At 44.3% G+C, this 18,669-nt stretch overlaps 1 protein-coding gene across 5 annotated transcripts in view; it reads right to left on the bottom strand.

Moving 5' to 3' along the window:
* The window catches only part of fgfr1op2 (FGFR1 oncogene partner 2), a 66,938-nt gene that overhangs the window by 33,407 nt on the left and 14,862 nt on the right, over nt 1-18,669 (bottom strand). For 4 of the 5 annotated variants that reach the window (XM_063057609.1, XM_063057610.1, XM_063057608.1 and 1 more), the window contains one exon: nt 12,994-13,130. In XM_063057609.1, the coding sequence (XP_062913679.1) occupies nt 12,994-13,128 (135 nt within the window). In that variant the 5' untranslated portion in view covers nt 13,129-13,130. Of the gene's footprint in view, nt 1-9,271; nt 9,364-12,993; nt 13,131-18,669 lie in introns of those variants that run through there. The other variant, XM_063057612.1, reaches the window with a different exon arrangement.

Here is an 18,669-nt window from a genome sequence, read left to right as displayed (position 1 = left end):
AAAGGACCTCAGTCTCCTCAGGAAATAGAGACGGCTCTGACCCTTCTTGTAGACAGCCTCAGTGTTCTTTGACCAGTCCAGTTTATTGTCAATTCGTATCCCCAGGTATTTGTAATCCTCCACCATGTCCACACTGACCCCCTGGATGGAAACAGGGGTCACCGGTACCTCAGCTTTCCTCAGGTCTAGCACCAGCTCCTTAGTCTTTTTCACATTAAGCTGCAGATAATTCTGCTCACACCATGTGACAAAGTTTCCTACCATAGCCCTGTACTCAGCCTCATCTCCCTTGCTGATGCATCCAACTATGGCAGAGTCATCCGAAAACTTCTGAAGATGACAAGACTCTGTGCAGTAGTTGAAGGTACGATGATTGGTGGCGGGGCAGGTAGTGTTGAGGAAACAGGTAGGCTGCAGAAGGGCTTAGATTAGGAGAATGGGCAAGAAAGTGGCAAATGAAATACAATGTTGGAAAATGCAAGGTAATGCACTTTGCTAGTAGAAATAAATGTGCAGACTATTTTCGACAATGGAGAGAAAATCCAAAAATCTGAGATGCAAAGGGACTTGGGAGTCCTTGTGCTAAACATCCTAAAGTTTAACCTGCAGGTGGAGTCGGCAGTGAGGAAGACAACTGCACTGTTAAATTGGACAGCTATATGGACAGGAAAGGAATGGAGGGTTATGGGCTGAGTGCAGGTCAGTGGGATTAGGTGAGAGTAAGAGTTCGGCACGAACTAGAAGGGCCAAGATGGCCTGTTTCCATGCTGTAATTGTTATATGTCAGATGGTTAATGTAAGCATTTAATTCAAGAGGTCTAGAATATAAGAGCAAGGATGCGATGCTGAGGCTTTATAAGGTACTGGTGAGGCCTCACCTTGAGAACTGCTAACAGTCTTGAGTTCCTCATCTAAGAAAAGATGTGCTGGCATTGGAAAGGGTTCAGAGGAGGTTCACAATGACAACTCCGGGAATGAAAGGGTTATCATACGAGGAATGGTTGATGGTTCTGGGGTTGTACTTGCTGGAATTTAGAAGGATGAGGTGGCATCTTATTGAAACCTTTTGAATGTTAAAAGACCTAGACAGGGTAGATGTGGAAAGGATGTTTCTCATGGTGGGATAGTCTAGGAACAAGAGGGCACAGCTTCAGGAGAGAGGGGCGTCCATTTAGATCAGAGATATGACGACATTTCTTTAGTCAGAGAGTGGTGAATTTGTGGAACTTGTTACCACAGGCAGCTGTGGTGGCCAGGTTGTTGGGTGTACTTAAGGCAGAGATTGATAGGTTCTTGATTGGACACGACATCAGAGGTTACGGGGACAAACCTGTGGAGTGGAGTTGAGGAGGGGAAAATAACTATCAGCCATGATTGAATGGCAGAGCAGACTCGATGGGCCAAATGGCCTAATTCTGTTTCCATGTCTTCTGGTCTTTGAACAAATCCCTGACACCCTCACTCACAGAAAAGAATAGTAGCACCAAATCCCCAATCTCTCCTCTTACACACAAAAATTAAGAGATTACCCACCTGCCAGTCGGTCAGAAGAAATAAAACATGGAAAAACTGAAGGAAACCAATATAAGAGTACAGTCCAATAATCACATAAACCTCAGAAACATCATTTCGTCTGCATATGAAGAGAGCAGCTGCACGAACTCAGTCCTTCCATAAAAAGCGACAGCCGACACAGGGCAGAATGCGTCGACTCAGGTCGAACACGTTGATCCAGCTGCTGACAATGTCTGTTGGGAGTCATCTCTGCACGCGCCCCCCCCCCCGCCCGCATTCACCTCAATGCTTAAATGTTGCTTGCCGCTTCAAGACCCCACACCTTGTCTCTTCGTCTCTGGTCTTTTCCAGCCTGGCGGAACCATTTCTTCTGACAGGAGAAGAGGCCAAGGCAGGTTACCGGCACCTTAAAACCCATCACACTGGGGAGATGGGGCTCGTCAGTCACGGTTGGCAGTCCACCTCGGAGAAGGAAAACTCTGATCTCAAACCTCGGCTGCACTGTGCTATACCCACTCATGGGGAAGGCTTTGGGGGTAAATTCCAAGGGAAATATCTGGAGCTGGAGTCCCCAACGCAGTCCTATACTGAGTTCAACACTGACTGGCAACTCCTGCGACACCACTGGTGCCAAACTGTATCGGTCTCTGTAGTTCTGTAGGACTCACCAATGGTGTGGAGGGGGGAACTGCTACATGAGCAACAGCCTTTCCTCCATATCGTACAGCCCTGGCCTGCGTGGGACAGCTGGGACCAAGGTCCCTGGATGATGACCCAAGCTCCAGGCTGTGAATGCCAGACTCAGTGATGACGAGACCCCGAATGTCCTCGCTGGTCTGTCGGCCCAATATTCTTCCATGTCCTTGTCGATGGTCTTCAAATGTGGAGTGGAAGCTTAGATTCTGGCCTGTCATTCAGATCCCCCGCATCGCTAACCTGACCACTAACTTCCCTCTTTGTCAGCAAAACCATCCGTACAAACCTAAAAGAAATCTTAAAAAATAACTAAGTCTCCAGAGATATTATTATTCCTGTCACAGGATGATAGCAAATGGAACCTACATTCACCATTAATCGCACGCTTGGATCTATCAGTACTTTATCCTTGTTCTTGTACAGCTGAAAATGCACTTCAGGAATTAAATGCACTCAGGATGAGAGGTTTATCACGTTGGCTGAAGGGAAACAGTCTGAACATTTTAAATGATAACCTTTGTTTTTTGATGATATCCTAGCAACAGCCTCCTAACTCTACCAATCTGCACGGTTTAATTTGTGCGTGGAGGCTGATGTAAAGAGCCAATTCTACATTCAAACTGGCTTATATAACACAGTTCTATTCTTGCATTGCATTGTGGGTGCTTGCCAACCCTTCACTTTCACATTCTAAACATTCACAGAAGAAAGAACAATGCAGCTCAGTACAGGCCCTTTGGCCCACAACGTTCTGCCGACATCTTAACCTACTCAAGATCAACTTAACTATTCCTTCCTACATGGCCCTCCATTTTTCTGTCACCCATGTGACTATAACTCACCTCAACTCTGAGCTGATTCCACAACCTATGGACTCACTCAAGGACTCTGCAGCTCTGGTCCAGCTGGAATGGGCTGCCTGGGGTGGTGTCAGAGGCAGATACATTCCAGACTTTAAAGAGATGCTTAGAGCCAGCTGGTGGCACAATGACATCAACGCCGGACCTGGGAGCAGAGGTTCCCAGGTTCAAAACCAGTCGGGTCCGCTCCCGAGTACACTCTCCATCCGTGCCGGGTTGAGTGGCGAGATTGCAACTTGACCTCATAAAATAAAGGGGAAAATACTGCGATGGTGTCTGTGTGAGGAGTGGTGTGCCACACAGTCTCTCTCTCTCTTGCTCCGTGCCTTGTAAAAAGAAAAGCCATGAAATAGACATCATCACGGACGCATGCACATGCCAAAAAAATAAATAAATAAATGAGATGCTTAGATAGGCACATGAATGTGAGGAAAATGGAAGGACTTGGCCATTGAGTTGGCAGACGGAGTAGTTTAGTTGGGCATTTGATCACTAATTTAATTGGATCAGCACAACATTGGGCCTGTTCCTGTATTGTACTGTTCTACGTCCTCAGAATTCATTTTTTGCTATTTATTTATGATTATTATTAACTGTTCGTTTTGTATTTGCACAATTGGCATTCTTTTGCACAATGGTTGTTTGTAAGTCTTTGTGTCTGCGTGTTTTTTCATTGATCCGACTACTTTAGTTCCCTGTGAATGACTGCAAGGAAATGAATCTCATGGTAGTTTATGGTAACATATATGGATAATAAATTTAATTTTATCTGAGACTATCTTAAATGTCCCCAACTGCCATCCCCAGCAGTGCATTCCATGCACCCACCACTTAAAATTATGCCCCCTTTTACTGTACAATAAAACAATTGCATTCATTATGTAATGGTGCAGTAAAGTTAGTTTTTAAGAGCTAACATTTTAAGATTAGCTTTACTTGTCACATGTACATTGATATATGGGAGAGCCTGGGACCAAAGTGCATAGCCTCAGTATTCAAGGACATCCCTTTAGAATTGAGATGAGGAGGGATTTCTTCAGCTGAAGGGTGGTGAATCTGTGGAATTCATTGCCACAGACAGCTGTGGAAGCCAAGTTATTTGGTATGTTTAAAGCAGAGGTTGACAGGTTCTCGATTAGTCAAGGCATCAAAGGAAGGCAGGAGAATGGGGTTGGGAGGGATAATAAATCAGCCATGATGAAATGATGGAGCAGACTTGAAAGGCAGAATGGTCTTATTCTGCTCCTATAATGAAACATCGAAACAGACAGGGAAATCCATCATTTGTGTCAACAACCACACAGCCTGAATCTGTGCTGGGGGCAGCCCGCAAGGGTCACCATAGCTCTGGCACCAACATATCATGCCCACAACCTGCAACCTCTCACTTGTACGTCTTTGGAATGTGGGAGGAAACATCAGCACACAGAGGAACCCCACGCAGTCACGGGGAGAACAGACAGCAGCAGGAATTAAGCCTGATCACTAATCAATGGCACGGTAAAACATTACACTAACTACTATAATACTATGCTGCCCCCTTTTTAAAAAAAGCCTTGCAAACAAAGTGTAAAAGAGGTGACAGTGGATATCAGACCGCCGGAAAACAATGCTGGAAAGGTAGTAATGGGGAAAAAGGAAACAGTGGACAAATTGAAGTATTTTGCATCAGTCTTCACGGTGGAAGACACTAGCAGAATGAGGGAAGTTACCATAACTAGTGAGAAGGTTCTTGGGAAGCTAAATGTTTGCTGTTGTGTGCTGGGCAGCAGGCTGAGGGTAGCAGACACCAACAGAATCACCAAACTCATCCGTCAGGCCAGTGATGTTGTGGGGATGGAACTGGACTCTCTCACGGTGGTGTCTGAAAAGAGGATGCTGTCTAAGTTGCATGCCATCTTGGACAATGTCTCCCATCCACTACATAATGTACTGGGTGGGCACAGGAGTACATTCAGCCAGAGACTCATTCCACCGAGATGCAACACAGAGCGTCATAGGAAGTCATTCCTGCCTGTGGCCATCACACTTTACAACTCCTCCCTTGGAGGGTCAGACACCCTGAGCCAATTGGCTGGTCCTGGACTTATTTCATAATTTACTGGCATAATTTACATATTACTATTTAACTATTTATGGTTTTATTACTATTTATTATTTATGGTGCAACTGTAACAAAAACCAATTTCCCCCCGGATCAATAAAGTATGACTATGACTAAGAAACTAGTGGCACTGCCATGTCTTCCTCATAATGGCCCAGAACAGATCCTATGAAATGATAACACAGAGGAATTTAAAGTTGCTGACCCTCTCCACCTCTGATTCCCCGATGAAGACTGGCTAATGGACTTCTGTCTTCCTCTTGCTGAAGTCAATATTCAGCTCCTTGGTCTTGCTGACATTGAGTGAGAGGTTGCTGTGTGGCACCACTCAGCCAGATTTTCAATCTCCTTCCTATATGCTGATTCATCACCACCTTTGATTTGGCTCACCACAGTGGTGTGCTAGCAAACTTAAATACAAGATTGGAGCTGTGCTTAGCCACACAGTCATAAGTATAAAGCGAGGTGGAAACTGGGGCTGAGCACACAGCCTTTTGGTGCACCTGATCTGATGGAGTTTGTGGAGGAGATGTTGTTGCCAATCTGAACGGACTGGGATCTGCAACTGAGGAAATCAGAATCCAGTGGCACACAGAGGAACTGAGCCCTAGGGCTTGAAGCTTACTGATTAGTATTGAAGGAAGGATAGTATTGGAAGGAGATGCTGGCAGGGACGTCAGCAGAGCAGCAATGGCGTGTGTTTCTGGGGAAAATGAGAAAGATGCAGGACATGTGTTTTCCAAAAGTAAAGTAATACTCAAATGGCAAAATAGTACAACCATGGCTGACAAGGGAAGTCAAAGCTAATATAAAAACAAAAGAGAGGGCATACAAAGCAAAAATTGATGGGAAGATAGAGGATTGGGAATTTTTAAAAAACCTACAGAGAGCAACTAAAAGAATCATTAGAAGGGAAAAGATGAAATACGAAAGCAAGCTAGCAAATAATATCAATGTGGATAGTAAAAACTTTTTCAGGTATGTAAAAAAATAAAAGAGAGATGAGAATGGATATAGGACCACCAGAAAATGAGGCAGGAAAAATAATAACGATGGAACAAGGAGATAGCAGATGAACTAAATGAGTATTTTGCATCAGTCTTCACTGTGGAAGACACTAGCAGTGTGCCAGATGTTGTACTGTGTGAAGGAAGAGTTCCTTTTACAAGGGAGAAAGTGCTCAAAAAGCTCAAAGACCTATAAGTACGCAAGTCCCCCAGACCAGATGAAATGCACCCTAGGGTTCTGAAAGAGGTGGCGTCAGAGATTGTGGCGGCATTAGCAATGATCTTTCAAAAATCATTGGACTCGGGCATGGTGCCAGAGGACTGGAAAATTGCAAATATCACCCCACTCTTTAAGAAAGGAGGAAGGCAGCAGAAAGGAAATTATAGACCAGTTAGCCTGACCTCAGTGGTTGGAAAGATGTTAGAGTCAATTATTAAGGATGAGGTGATGGAGTACTTGGTGACACTGGACAAGACAAAGACAAAGTCAGCATGGTTTCCTTAAGGGAAAATCCTGCCTGATGAACCTGTTGGAATTCTTTGAGGAGATTACAAGTAGGATATAGGAAGGGGATGCAGTGGATGTTGTATATTTGGACTTACAGAAGGCATTTGACATGGTGCCAAACATGAGGCTGCTTACCAAGTTAAGAGCCCATGGTACTACAGGAAAGTTACTAACATGGTTAGAGCGTTGGCTGATTGGTAGGAGACAACAACTGGGAATAAAAGGATCCTTGTCTGGTTGGCTGCCAGTGACTAGTGGTGTTCCACAGGGGTCAGTGTTGGGACCACTTCTTTTTATGTTGTATATTAATGATTTAGATGATGAAATAGATGGCTTTGTAGCCAGGTTTACAGATGATATGAAGATTGGTGGAGGGGGCAGCTAGTGTTGAGGAAACAGAGGATGCAGAAGGACATAGATTAGGCGAACGAGCAAGAAAGTGGCAAGTGAAATATAATAATGCAAACACGAAGAAATCTGCAGATGCTGGAATTTCACGCAACACACACAAAAAATGCTGGTAAACACAGCAGGCCAGGCAGCATCTATAGGAAGAGGTACAGTCAACGTTTCGGGCCAAGGCCCTTCGTCAGGACTACAGTCGACGTTTCGGGGTCCTGATGAAGGGTCTTGGCCCGAAACGTCGACTGTACCTCTTCCTATAGATGCTGCCTGGCCTGCTGCGTTCACCAGCATTTTTTGAGTGAAATATAAAGTTGGAAAATGCATGTTCACGCACTTTGATAGTAGAAATAAATGTGCCGACTATTTTCTAGACGGGGAAAAATCCAAAAATCCGAGATGCAAAGGGACTTGGGAGTCCTTGCGCAGAATGCTAAAGGTTAACTTGCAGGCTAAGTCAGTGGTGAGGAGAGCAAATGCCATGTTAGCATTCATTTCAATAGGTCTAGAATACAAGAGCAGGGATGTGATGCTGAGGCACTGGTGAGGCCTCACCTTGAGTATTGTGAACAGTTTTGGGTCCCTCATCTTAGAAGAGATGTGCTGGGATTGGAGAGGGTCCAGAGGAGGTTCACAAGGATGATTCCAGGATTGAATGGGTTTTCATACGAGGAACGTTTGAGGGTTCTGGGTCTGTACTCGCTGAAATTTAGAAGGAGAAGGGGGATCTCATTTCGAAAGTTGAAAGACCTAGACAGGATAGATGTGGAAAGGATGTTTCCCATGGCGGAAGAGTCTAGGAGAGGAGGGCACAGCTTCAGTATAAAGGGGCGTCCATTCAAAACAGAGATGCTGAGAAATTTCTTTAGCCAGAGGGTGGTGAATTTGTGGAATTTGTTGCCCCGTGCAGCTGTGGAGGCCAGGTTATTCAGTGTATTTAAGGCAGAGATTGATAGGTTCTTGATTGGACGTGACATCAAAGGTTACGGGGAGAAGGCCGGGAAATGGGGTTGAGAGGAGAAAAAAAAAGGATCAGGCATGATTAAATGGCAGAGCAGACTCATTGGGCCGAATGGCCTAATTCCACTCCTATGTCTTATGGTATTAAATGTCGAGTTCTAGTCGATGAAGAGCATCCTGATGACCACAGCTCAGCATTCAATACTATCATCCCCTCAGGCTTGATAAGATTATGACAGGTATAGATAGAGTGGACAGACAGCATCTTTTTCCCAGGGTTGAAATGTCTACTATCAGAGGGCATGCATTTAAGGTGAGAAGGGGGAATTTCAAAGGGGATGTGAGGGGCAAGTTTATTTTTAAAACATAGAAAGTGGTGGGTGCCTGGAATGTGTTGCCTGGGGTGGTGGTAGAGGTAGATACATTGGACTTTTAAGAGAAGTTTAGATAGGCACATGAATGGGAAGAAAATAGAAGGACATGGACATTGTGTAAGCAGAGGGGATTAGTTTAGTTGGCCATTTGAACGTTACTTTATTTGGTTCCGTGCAATAATGTGGGCTGAAGGGCCTGGTCTGTACTGTATTGTATGCTCTAATTATACTCGGGGAATGGAGGGACTACTGAGAACTTCAAAGCCTCAAACCTCCAATAATTCACTTCTATTTAAGAATATAACCACTGCTAAGTGAGAAATCTAAATATGTGGAGTAAACCACAATGGTGTGGAAAGGGGATGTTCAATGAGTTCTGATTCCTGTGACATTTTCAACACTGCAGACTGTGTATTGCAGTGTGTTTACAGAGCAGGCACGTCCGAGGGCTGAGAGCCTCACCGTGTCCTAAAGGCTAGAGATTAGAGAGATTAGTGCCATTTGTCACATGCACATTAAAACACAGTGAAATGTGTTGCTTGTGTTAAAAGATGTGCTGGGGACATTTATAAATGACCTGGCTGAGGAAGTGGAGGGATGGGTTAGTAAATTTGCTGATGACACAAAGGTTGGGGGTGTTGTGGATAGTGTGGAGGGCTGTCAAAGGTTACAGTGGGACATTGATAGGATGCAAAACTGGGCTGAAAAGTGGCAGAATATAGCATTAATGGCAAGACTCTTGGCAGTGTGGAGGATCAGAGGGATCTTAGGGTCCGAGTCCATAGGACACTCAAAGCTGCTACGCAGATTGACTCTGTGGTTAAAAAGGCATACGGTGCACTGACCTTCAACATTATCCTAAGAGCCGAGAGGTAATGTTGCAGCTATATAGGACCCTGGTCAGACCCCACTTGGAGTACTGTGCTCAGTTCTGGTTGCCTCACTACAGGAAGGACCTGGAAACCATAGAAAGAATGCAGAGGAGATTTACAAGGATGTTGCCTGGATTGGGGAGCATGCCTTATGAGAATAGGTTGAGTTAACTCGGCCTTTTCTCCTTGGAGCGATGGAGGATGAGAGGTGACCTGATAGAGGTGTACAAGACAATGAGAGGCATTGATCGTATGGATAGTCAGAGGCTTTTTCCCAGGGCTGAAATGGCTAGCACGAGAGGGCATAATTTTAAGGTGCTTGGAAGTAGGTACAGAGGGGATGTCAAGGGTAAGTTTTTTACGCAGAGGGTGGTGAATGTGTGGAATGGGCTGCCGGCGGCGGTGGAGGCGGAAACGATAGGGTCTTTTAAGAGACTCCTGAATGGAGCTTAGAAAAATAGAGGGCTATGGTTAAGCCTAGGTAGTTCTAAGGTAAGGGCATGTTCGGCACAGCTTTGCGAGCCGAAGGGCCTGTATCGTGCTGTAGGTTTTCTATGTCAACCCGCAAGTATTACCATGCTTCCTTTGCCAATGTATAATGCCCAGAATTTACTAACACTGACCCGTATACCTTTGGGATGAGGGAGGAAACACACAGAGTCAAAGGGAGAATGTATAAACGTTGTAGAGGACGACAAGAGTTGAACACAGATCACTGATCGCGGTGCTGTAAAGTGTTACGCTTACTGCAACGCTACCCCACCAGAGATTCCCATGAACTGCCTTCATACCGTGACCACAGAGTGTACCACTAAAATCCAACATTCAAGCCCCACGTAACACAGAGGAAAGGCAACATTATCCTGAGAGTTTTATTACCACCGAGTTACCACGCTCATGGATTTCACATTCATTTATCACATGTCCATCGATACAGTAAATGAAATGCACTATTTGCGTTAACAACGAACACAACCCAACAATGTGCTGGGGACAGCCCACAAGTGTCACCAACGTAGTATGCTGACAATTCTCAGCAGAACAACACAAGCAGCAACAGAAACAGCACAAGCCCCTTTCCTCCTTTCCGCACACACAGACTCTCTCTGGTCTTCAACCTCCAGGCTTCGATCTTCGGTATTGACCAGAGGACTCAACACAGGCTCTCAAACCAGTGGGGATAACTTCACTTGGCCCAGGACCCTTCACATCATGTTCTCGATATCTATTGATTATTTATTTAGTTTTCTTTTGTTTTACTTTCTATATTTGCAGTTTGTTGCCTTTTGCACATAGGTTGTTTGTCCGTATTGCTTTGTGCAGTCTTTCATTGATTCTATTGTGTTTCTTTGTATTTACTGTGAATGCCCACAAAAAATGAATCTCAGGCTGTTTATGGTGACGTCTATGTACTTGGATCATAAATTAAGCTTGAACTCTGAATTTTCTGAACTCGTTGAAGATGGAACCCCAACCTCCAGGCCTTGAATGGACCTCTGACCCTGGAAATTGCTGAGCTGGGGAACTAGCAGCCCTTGTGCCTTCTGCCCACATGTAAATCCAAACCCAGGACTCACCACCTGGATCAGGTCCTGATGAATGGACTTGCCCCAAAATGTCAACTGTGTATTCATTTCCACAGATGCTGCCTGACTTGCTGCATTCCTCCAGCATTTTGTGTGTGCTTCTTTTTCTTCAGGTTTTATTACAGAAAATGATTTATTCAAGAATTTTTATTCACTGATTATAACACAGCAATATAGTATAGAATAATCAGGGATTCAAACTAATTGTTTCAAATTAAAATACAATTACTATCATGATTTGGGGCGGCACAGTGGGGTAGCAGTTAGTGTAACACCACCATAGCGCCCAGATTCAAATCCTGCCGCAGTCTGTAATGAGTTTCTACGTTCCCGTGACTCAGCTCCTCCCAATTTCCAAAAACATACAGGTCCGTAGGTTAATTGGTCACATGGTGTTAATTGGGCAGAGTGGGCTTATTTGGCTGGAAGGGGCTTTTTATTGTGTTGTATCTTTAAATAAAATTAAATATTTCCATCTACAACACACTGAGTCCCAAGGGCCTTTAGGCATAGGAGCAGAAATAGACTATTTGGCCCATCAAGCTGAACTATTATCCCTCACAACCCTATTCTCCTGTCTTCCCCCCATAACTTTTGATGCACTGACTAATCAATCAACCTATCAACCTCTGATTTAAATATACCCAATGACTTGGGCTCCACACATATCTGTGGCAATGAATTCCATAGATTTATTCCTCTCTGGTTAAAGAAATTCATCTTCAATTCTGTTCTGAATGGATATCCCTCTATTCTTTCAAGAACTTTCTCACTTTCAAGGACTCTTCATTTCATGTTCTTGATATTTATTATAATTAGTTTCTTTTATTGTCCCTTTTTGTTTGAAATGAAAGAGGAAATTGGTAGCTCGTGTTGGCTGCTTGTTTGTAGGGTTGTTCGCTCAGCCTGGAGGTTAGGCCATAAAGCATTTCATTATCAGTCAAGGTAACATCATTAGTGCACATCTAAGTGTTGTTTCTACTGAGTGCTCACAGTTCAACTCACTGTTCTGATTCGTTGGCTGTCGTGCTGGCTGCTAGTCTCCACTGGGTCTCAACCAACCAGATCTCCTTGGCCCGTATCCCTGTTTATTGGTCGTTGTGAGCGTTGGTTCCTTGGGTGCCCAGGGCTCACCCCTCAGCCCTGATCCCGCAGATACCTAGGTTTGTAAATTGTGTCCAGATCAATATTCTTGTTAATAGAGCCTTCTGTTGAGAAGCAAGCTTCTAAGAATTCTCTTAATTTATTGTTTTGTGTTTCTGCCAGGATTTTTGTAGTTTCTCAGACGAACTTGTGTCCTTCTTGTCCTTCACGGACTGAGACAGGTGCAGAGAATCATGTCCTCTTGCGGCTAGCTGATGTTCATGTAGTCTATGTGTATAGTTTTCTCCCCGTCTACCCTACATAATGTTTGGGCAGTCTCCACATCAGATTTGGTACATTATGTCTGTTCTCTCCATGTGGGCTTTTGGATCTTTGGGTCTCGAGAAGAACATTCTGATGATTGTGCTGGGTTTGTGTGCTACCGTTATTCTGTGTGGCTGGAGCAGTCTAGCCATCATTTTGGAAATATTTCCGTTGTTCGGTAGGGTCAGCCTCTTGCTGACTGTTCAGTAGGAGTTAAAAGGTTATTTCTCCAGACAAGACATCTTCTGGTGAAGTTTTTTGGAAGACCATTGGAATACTTTGAAAAGATGATTTCCTTCTTTCTTCTTAAGGTCCCCACTACTGCAGTGCGTTTCCACTTGATTGAATAGGTGTTCAGACACAACTTCATTTGTGGCAGTTTCGTTTCATATTTGCAGTTTGTTGTCTTTTGCTCACTGGTTATTTGCCCTGTTGGTGCAGTCTTTCATTGATTCTATTATGGTTATTGTAGTTATTGAGTATGCCCACAAGAAAATGGTGATATATATGTACTTTGATAATAAAATTTACTTTGACTCTATTTTGATTCTGTTGCCACTGGCCCTAGACTACTGGAAACATCCTCTCCACAGCCATTGTTTCTAGGCCTTTCAATATTTGAATATTTTTGTTTCTAAGTTCTATTGCAACACAGTTTGGAAGGTGACTTTCACAACAGAATAATCAGCAGACCCCACCCACCTGCTTCATGGCTTCCACCCGCTTGTTAAGAGCAGTGGTTTGCTCGATGAGGGCCTCCGCTGCATTATCGTGTTCTTTCAGGCGCTCGACCAGTGCTTTTGCATCAGCCAGAACCTTCTCTATGGTACAACTCATTTCTGCAAGAGAATAGACCGTGTTACTTTATACCTGATGATATAACTCAGAAATATCCCAAAAATAGCACATCTCCCACACAATAGATTACTGTGCTGCACTTAGCCCAACGTTCCTCTGCTGGCTTTTTGGAATTACTGAACTAGTCGTTCCTCTCTTTCCCAACAGTGTATAAATTCCTCCGTTTCTTCGGTACAAGAGAAAGGCCCATCTAGTCCATACCAAACTGTTATTTTGTCTAGTTCCATCGATTCACACCCGAATCATAGCACTCCATACCCCCCCCCCATCCATATGTCTATCCAAATTTCTCTTAAATGTTGAAATCAAACCTCCATCCATCACTTCCTCTGGTAATTCATTTGACACTCTCACCATGCTGAATGAAGAAGCTCCCCCCTCACATATTTCACCTTTTACCCTTAACCTATGGATTCTAGTTTTAGTCTCAGCCAAGTATAGTGAAACAAGCCAGTTTGCATTTACCCTATCTATACCCCTCTGTACTGTCCTCACAGAGGTGTTGTAACATCAACCAGACAGTCTATTTCTACCTTTAATATCTTTCTATTTCCCTTTCAGGGTTCTTTTGAAGACCCTGACCAGGAGTTACATGCAGGCTTCGGTTCTTTGTAGGAATGGGACCCGTTCTCAGGGTTCCATGACTGGTCGCTATTCGACATACCAAGGATTTGTATAAATCTCGATGGTGTTCGGAAGCCTAAGATCTCAGGGCTCTGGAGACGGGTGGATCAAGGGTCAGTGTCACGGCAGGAGACTCATTTGTTGTCGGAGAGGCTGGAAAATCTTTCGTTGTGGGCCCGAAGACCCGAGGTCTTTGCGATCTTCGGACACAGAGCTCGAAAAAAGCAACAATACAGACTTTTAAGATCGTAAGCCAGCGGGTTGTTGTTATGTCTCCCGCTCGCTGTGAAAATGGGGGACACCTACCCCTCCCTTGTCAGGGAGAGGGAGAATCCGCGGGTTGTCGAATTCGGATGAAATGAGAAGCTTTTGGGGTAACTTTGGTCTGTGTCTTTGCTATTGCTTAGCACACACTTGGGCTCGGTGATGGTACCGATGTGCATTTATTTTTGCTGGTGGGGGGAGGGGGGATCATTGTTTGCTGCCACTTACGCGTGGGAGGGGTGAGCTGGGGGGGGACTTTGGGGTTCACATGTCTAACTGTTGTTCATTCTTTGGGGCACTTCTCTGTTTTCATGGATGTTTCGCGACGAAAAAGCATTTCTCTGACATTAAACTTGACCTTTGACCCTTTGAACAATCAGCCAAACTCCATTCAAAAATGACATGAGTCAGGATATAGCATTCCCTAGCTCCTTGAGTTTATTGCAGACTCAATGGCATGACAGAGCGAAAAACAACAAAATAAGTGCAATCCACACAAGTAAACATACACAGATAAGTAAAAAAACTTCGTTAAGTTTCCTGTAGGTAAGTATTATAGGATTCCAATAGGTAAGTACTACAGGCAAGTAGTATGTGTAAACCATTAGCATCCAGGTTAGTAACTAATAAACTCAAGAATAACATTCTTTTTCATAAAAATCTTACTGACACCTTTAGATTAATTTCCAAACAATATGACACCAATTTACAAGCAATGCTTCTGCTGAGGAAACAACAGGATGGCTTTAGATGCTAATTTATTTAGCTCCTGACATAAACCTCTAACCTTCTGCCACCAAAATGCTTTCCTTCTTCCAGATGAGGAGGAAGATGGATAGGGTGGACCATTCACCAAAACTCACATATGTTGTGAAATTTGACTGCCCAGGAAGTGTCCTAATACAGATCTGAGACTGCTCATTTCAACATAAAAGCTGAATGTGCTTAATCACATAGAAAAACATAGATCAACTGCCTGAAGGGCAGATTGCCCTCATAGTTTTGCATACTTCTCTCAAATCTCCCCTCATTCTCCTAAACTCTAGGGAATAAAGTTCAAAGTACTTTTTTAATCAAACTACCCGTATGTTGCCATATATTACCTTGAGATTCATTTGCTTGCAGGCATTCACAGCAGCACAGAATACAATAGAATCAATGAAAAACTGCACACAAAGACTGACAAACAACCAACATGCAAATGAAGGCAAACTGTGCAGATAGATATATAAGAATGAGAATTTAAGTTGTAGAGACCTTGAAAGGGAGTCCATTTAAGTTGTGGGATCAGTTCAGTTTGATGTTGTGGTGTGCACCGAGCCTGGCAATTAGCTTGCAGACATTCCATCACCAGTCAAGGTGACATCCTCAGCGTCACTGACTTCGGAACACGAAGACCGAGAAGTGCAACACTTTAACTGGGACGCCATGGAGGTTCTGGTGCAGGCAAGAGAAATTTTAGGTGTGGTTTCTTCTGATTACTTTGCAAACATATTGAAATAGACACTATCTATGAACACCTAACAGCCGAAGAGCTGCGAGCCAATAGAATTCAAAGGCCAACTGAAAGGGGTGGCCAATTAGGTTCAAGGCAAGAGAACAGGGTGGCTATATAAATGTGAGCACTCCCAGAGAGAAACACCAACAACTGCGCATTGACAATGTCACCTTGACTGGTGATGAAACGTTAGCAAGCTAATTGCCAAGCTTGACGAATACCACAACATTAAACCTCTCAACCAGAGCTCCCAATATTCTCCACCACCCTGAATCAGTTCAGAGCTGAGCTGAGTGAAGTTCAGAAGCTTGATGGTTGTAGGGTAATAACTTTTTGAGCCTGGTGGTGTCAGACCTGAGGCTCCTGTACCTCCTTCTCTATTCAATTAAATGCTATTCAACCTTTCTCTAGAACTCAGGTCTGCAAGTCCTGACAACATTTGGTCACAGTCCATACCAAGCATGGGGCCAGTGATGGGCTCTGCCTGCTTCTATTAACAGACTGACTTTGTCAGTTGGTTTACACTACAAACAGCTGATTGAGAAATGATGGTTGAGCAACTAGACATTTGGTAAGTTCCGGAACCACAAGAAAAGCTGCAGATGCCAGAAACATCACTGAGAATCAACATAGACTGGGTGACTGTTTCGTCGAACACCTTTGCCTCATCAGCCACAAAAGGTGGGATATTTCAGTGGCCACCCATTTCAACTGAACTCCCCATCTCCATTCCGTGTCTGTCCATGGGCTCCTCTACTGCTATGATGAAGCCACTCTCAGGTTGGAGGAGTAACTCATATTCAGGATGGTGGTAGCTCAGGATGAGGTTTTTTCATGCTGCAGTGTTCATCGAGCTTGGCAATTAGCTTGCAAGTGTTTCGTCACCGGTCAAGGTGACACCCTCAGTGCGCAATTGTTTGTATTTCTCACTGGGAGTACTCATGTTTATATAGGCCCCCGTTCTCTTGCTTTGATCTTGATTGGCTGTACCTTCAGTGACCTTTGAATTCTATTGGCTCGTGTTTCTTTGGCTCTTAGGGGTGTGTAGATGGCATCTATTTCGATGTTTGTTTACAGAGTTATCAGAAGAGAACCACACCTCTAAAATTTATCATGCTCACTTTGTTTGCCTGCACCAGAGCCTCCTCAACGTCCAGTTAAAGTAGTGCCCTAGGACTTCATGTACTGAGGTTAGCGATCCTGGATACCGGATCAAGCACATTCTGGATATACTTGTCACAAGGAGGACAGGTGGTACATTAGAGACATTCATCTACCAGAAGAGTACACACACAGACCAGGTATTGAACTACCAACAGCAACCACCCAGTTTGCCACTAGAAAAGTGCATTTGCACCTTATTTAAGAGAGCACAAACACAATGTAGCACCACCGAACTTTGGGTCATGGAAGAGAAGCACTTATTCAAAGTGCTCGATTGGCACTTTACTCAATGTACAACCTTGCACTACACTAAGAACATCTCAGAAACGACAGCTCAACAGCTGAAACCTCACCACATCACAATCGCAATCCCTCTCAAAACAACTGCAACTTTAAGGAAACTTGTCTCAAGAACCAAGGAACCAGTAAAGACAATGGACAAAAGCAAAGTGGTGTACAGGATCACTTAAGAACATAAAACATAGAATAGTACAGCACATTACAGGCCCTTTGGCCCACAATGTTGTGCTGACCCTTAAACCCTGCCTCCCATATAAGCCCCCACCTTAAATTCCTCCATATACCTGTCTAGTAGTCTCTTAAACTTCACGAGTGTATCTGCCTCCACCACTGACTCAGGCAGTGCATTCCACACACCAACCACTCTCTGATTAAAAAACCTTCCTCTAATATCCCCCTTGAACTTCCCACCCTTTACCTTAAAGCCATGTCCTCTTGTATTGAGCAGTGGTGCCCTGGGGAAGAGGCGCTGGCTATCCACTCTATCTATTCCTCTTATTATCTTGTATACTTCTATCATGTCTCCTCTTATCCTCCTTCTCTCCAAAGAGTAAAGCCCTAGCTCCCTTAATCTCTGATCGTAATGCATACTCTCTAAACCAGGCAGCATCCTGGTAAATCTCCTCTGTACCCTTTCCAATGCTTCCACATCCTTCCTATTGTGAGGCGACCAGAAATGGACACAGTACTCCAAGTGTGGCCTAACCAGAGTTTTACAGAGCTGCATCATTACCTCGCGACTCTTAAACTCTATCACTCGACTTATGAAAGCTAACATCCCATTAGCTTTCTTGACTACCCTATCTACCTGTGAGGCAACTTTCAGGGATTTGTGGACATGTACCCCCAGATCCCTCTGCTCCTCCACACTACCAAGTATCCTGCCATTTACTTTGTACTCTGCCTTGGAGTTTGTCCCTCCAAACCACCTCACACTTCTCCGGGTTGAACGCCATCTGCCACTTCTCAGCCCACTTCCGCATCCTACCAATGTCTCTCTGCAATCTTCGACAATCCTCTACACTATCTACAACACCACCAACCTTTGTGTCGTCTGCAAACTTGCCCCACCCTTCTACCCCACATCCGGGTCATTAATAAAAATCACGAAAAGTAGAGGTCCCAGAACCGATCCTTGTGGGACACCACTAGTCACACCCCTTCAATGTGAATGTACTCCCTCCACCAAGACCCCCCGCTTTCTGCAGGCAAGCCAATTCTGAATCCACCTGTCCAAACTTCCCTGGATCCCATGCCTTCTGACTTTCTGAATAAGCCTACTGTGTGGAACCTTGTCAAATGTCTTATTAAAATCCATGTAGATCACATCCACTGCACTATCCTCATCTATATGCCTGGTCACCTCCTCAAAGAACTCTATCAGGCTTGTTAGACACGATCTGCCCTTCACAAAGCCATGCCGACTGTCCCTGATCAGACCATGATTCTCTAAATGCCTATAGATCCTATCTCTAAGAATCTTTTCCAACAGCTTTCCCACCACAGATGTAAGGCTCACTAGTCTATAATTATCCGGACTATCCCCACTACCTTTTTTGAACAAGGGGACAACATTCGCCTCCCTCCAATCCTCCGGTACCATTCCCGTGGACAACGAGGACATAAAGATCCTAGCCAGAGGCTCAGCAATCTCTTCCCTCGCCTCCTGG

This window comes from Mobula hypostoma, chromosome 9 (genome assembly GCF_963921235.1).
Source record: "Mobula hypostoma chromosome 9, sMobHyp1.1, whole genome shotgun sequence".
Lineage (NCBI taxonomy): Eukaryota > Metazoa > Chordata > Chondrichthyes > Myliobatiformes > Myliobatidae > Mobula > Mobula hypostoma.
This window is presented reverse-complemented; position numbering and strand designations above follow the sequence as displayed.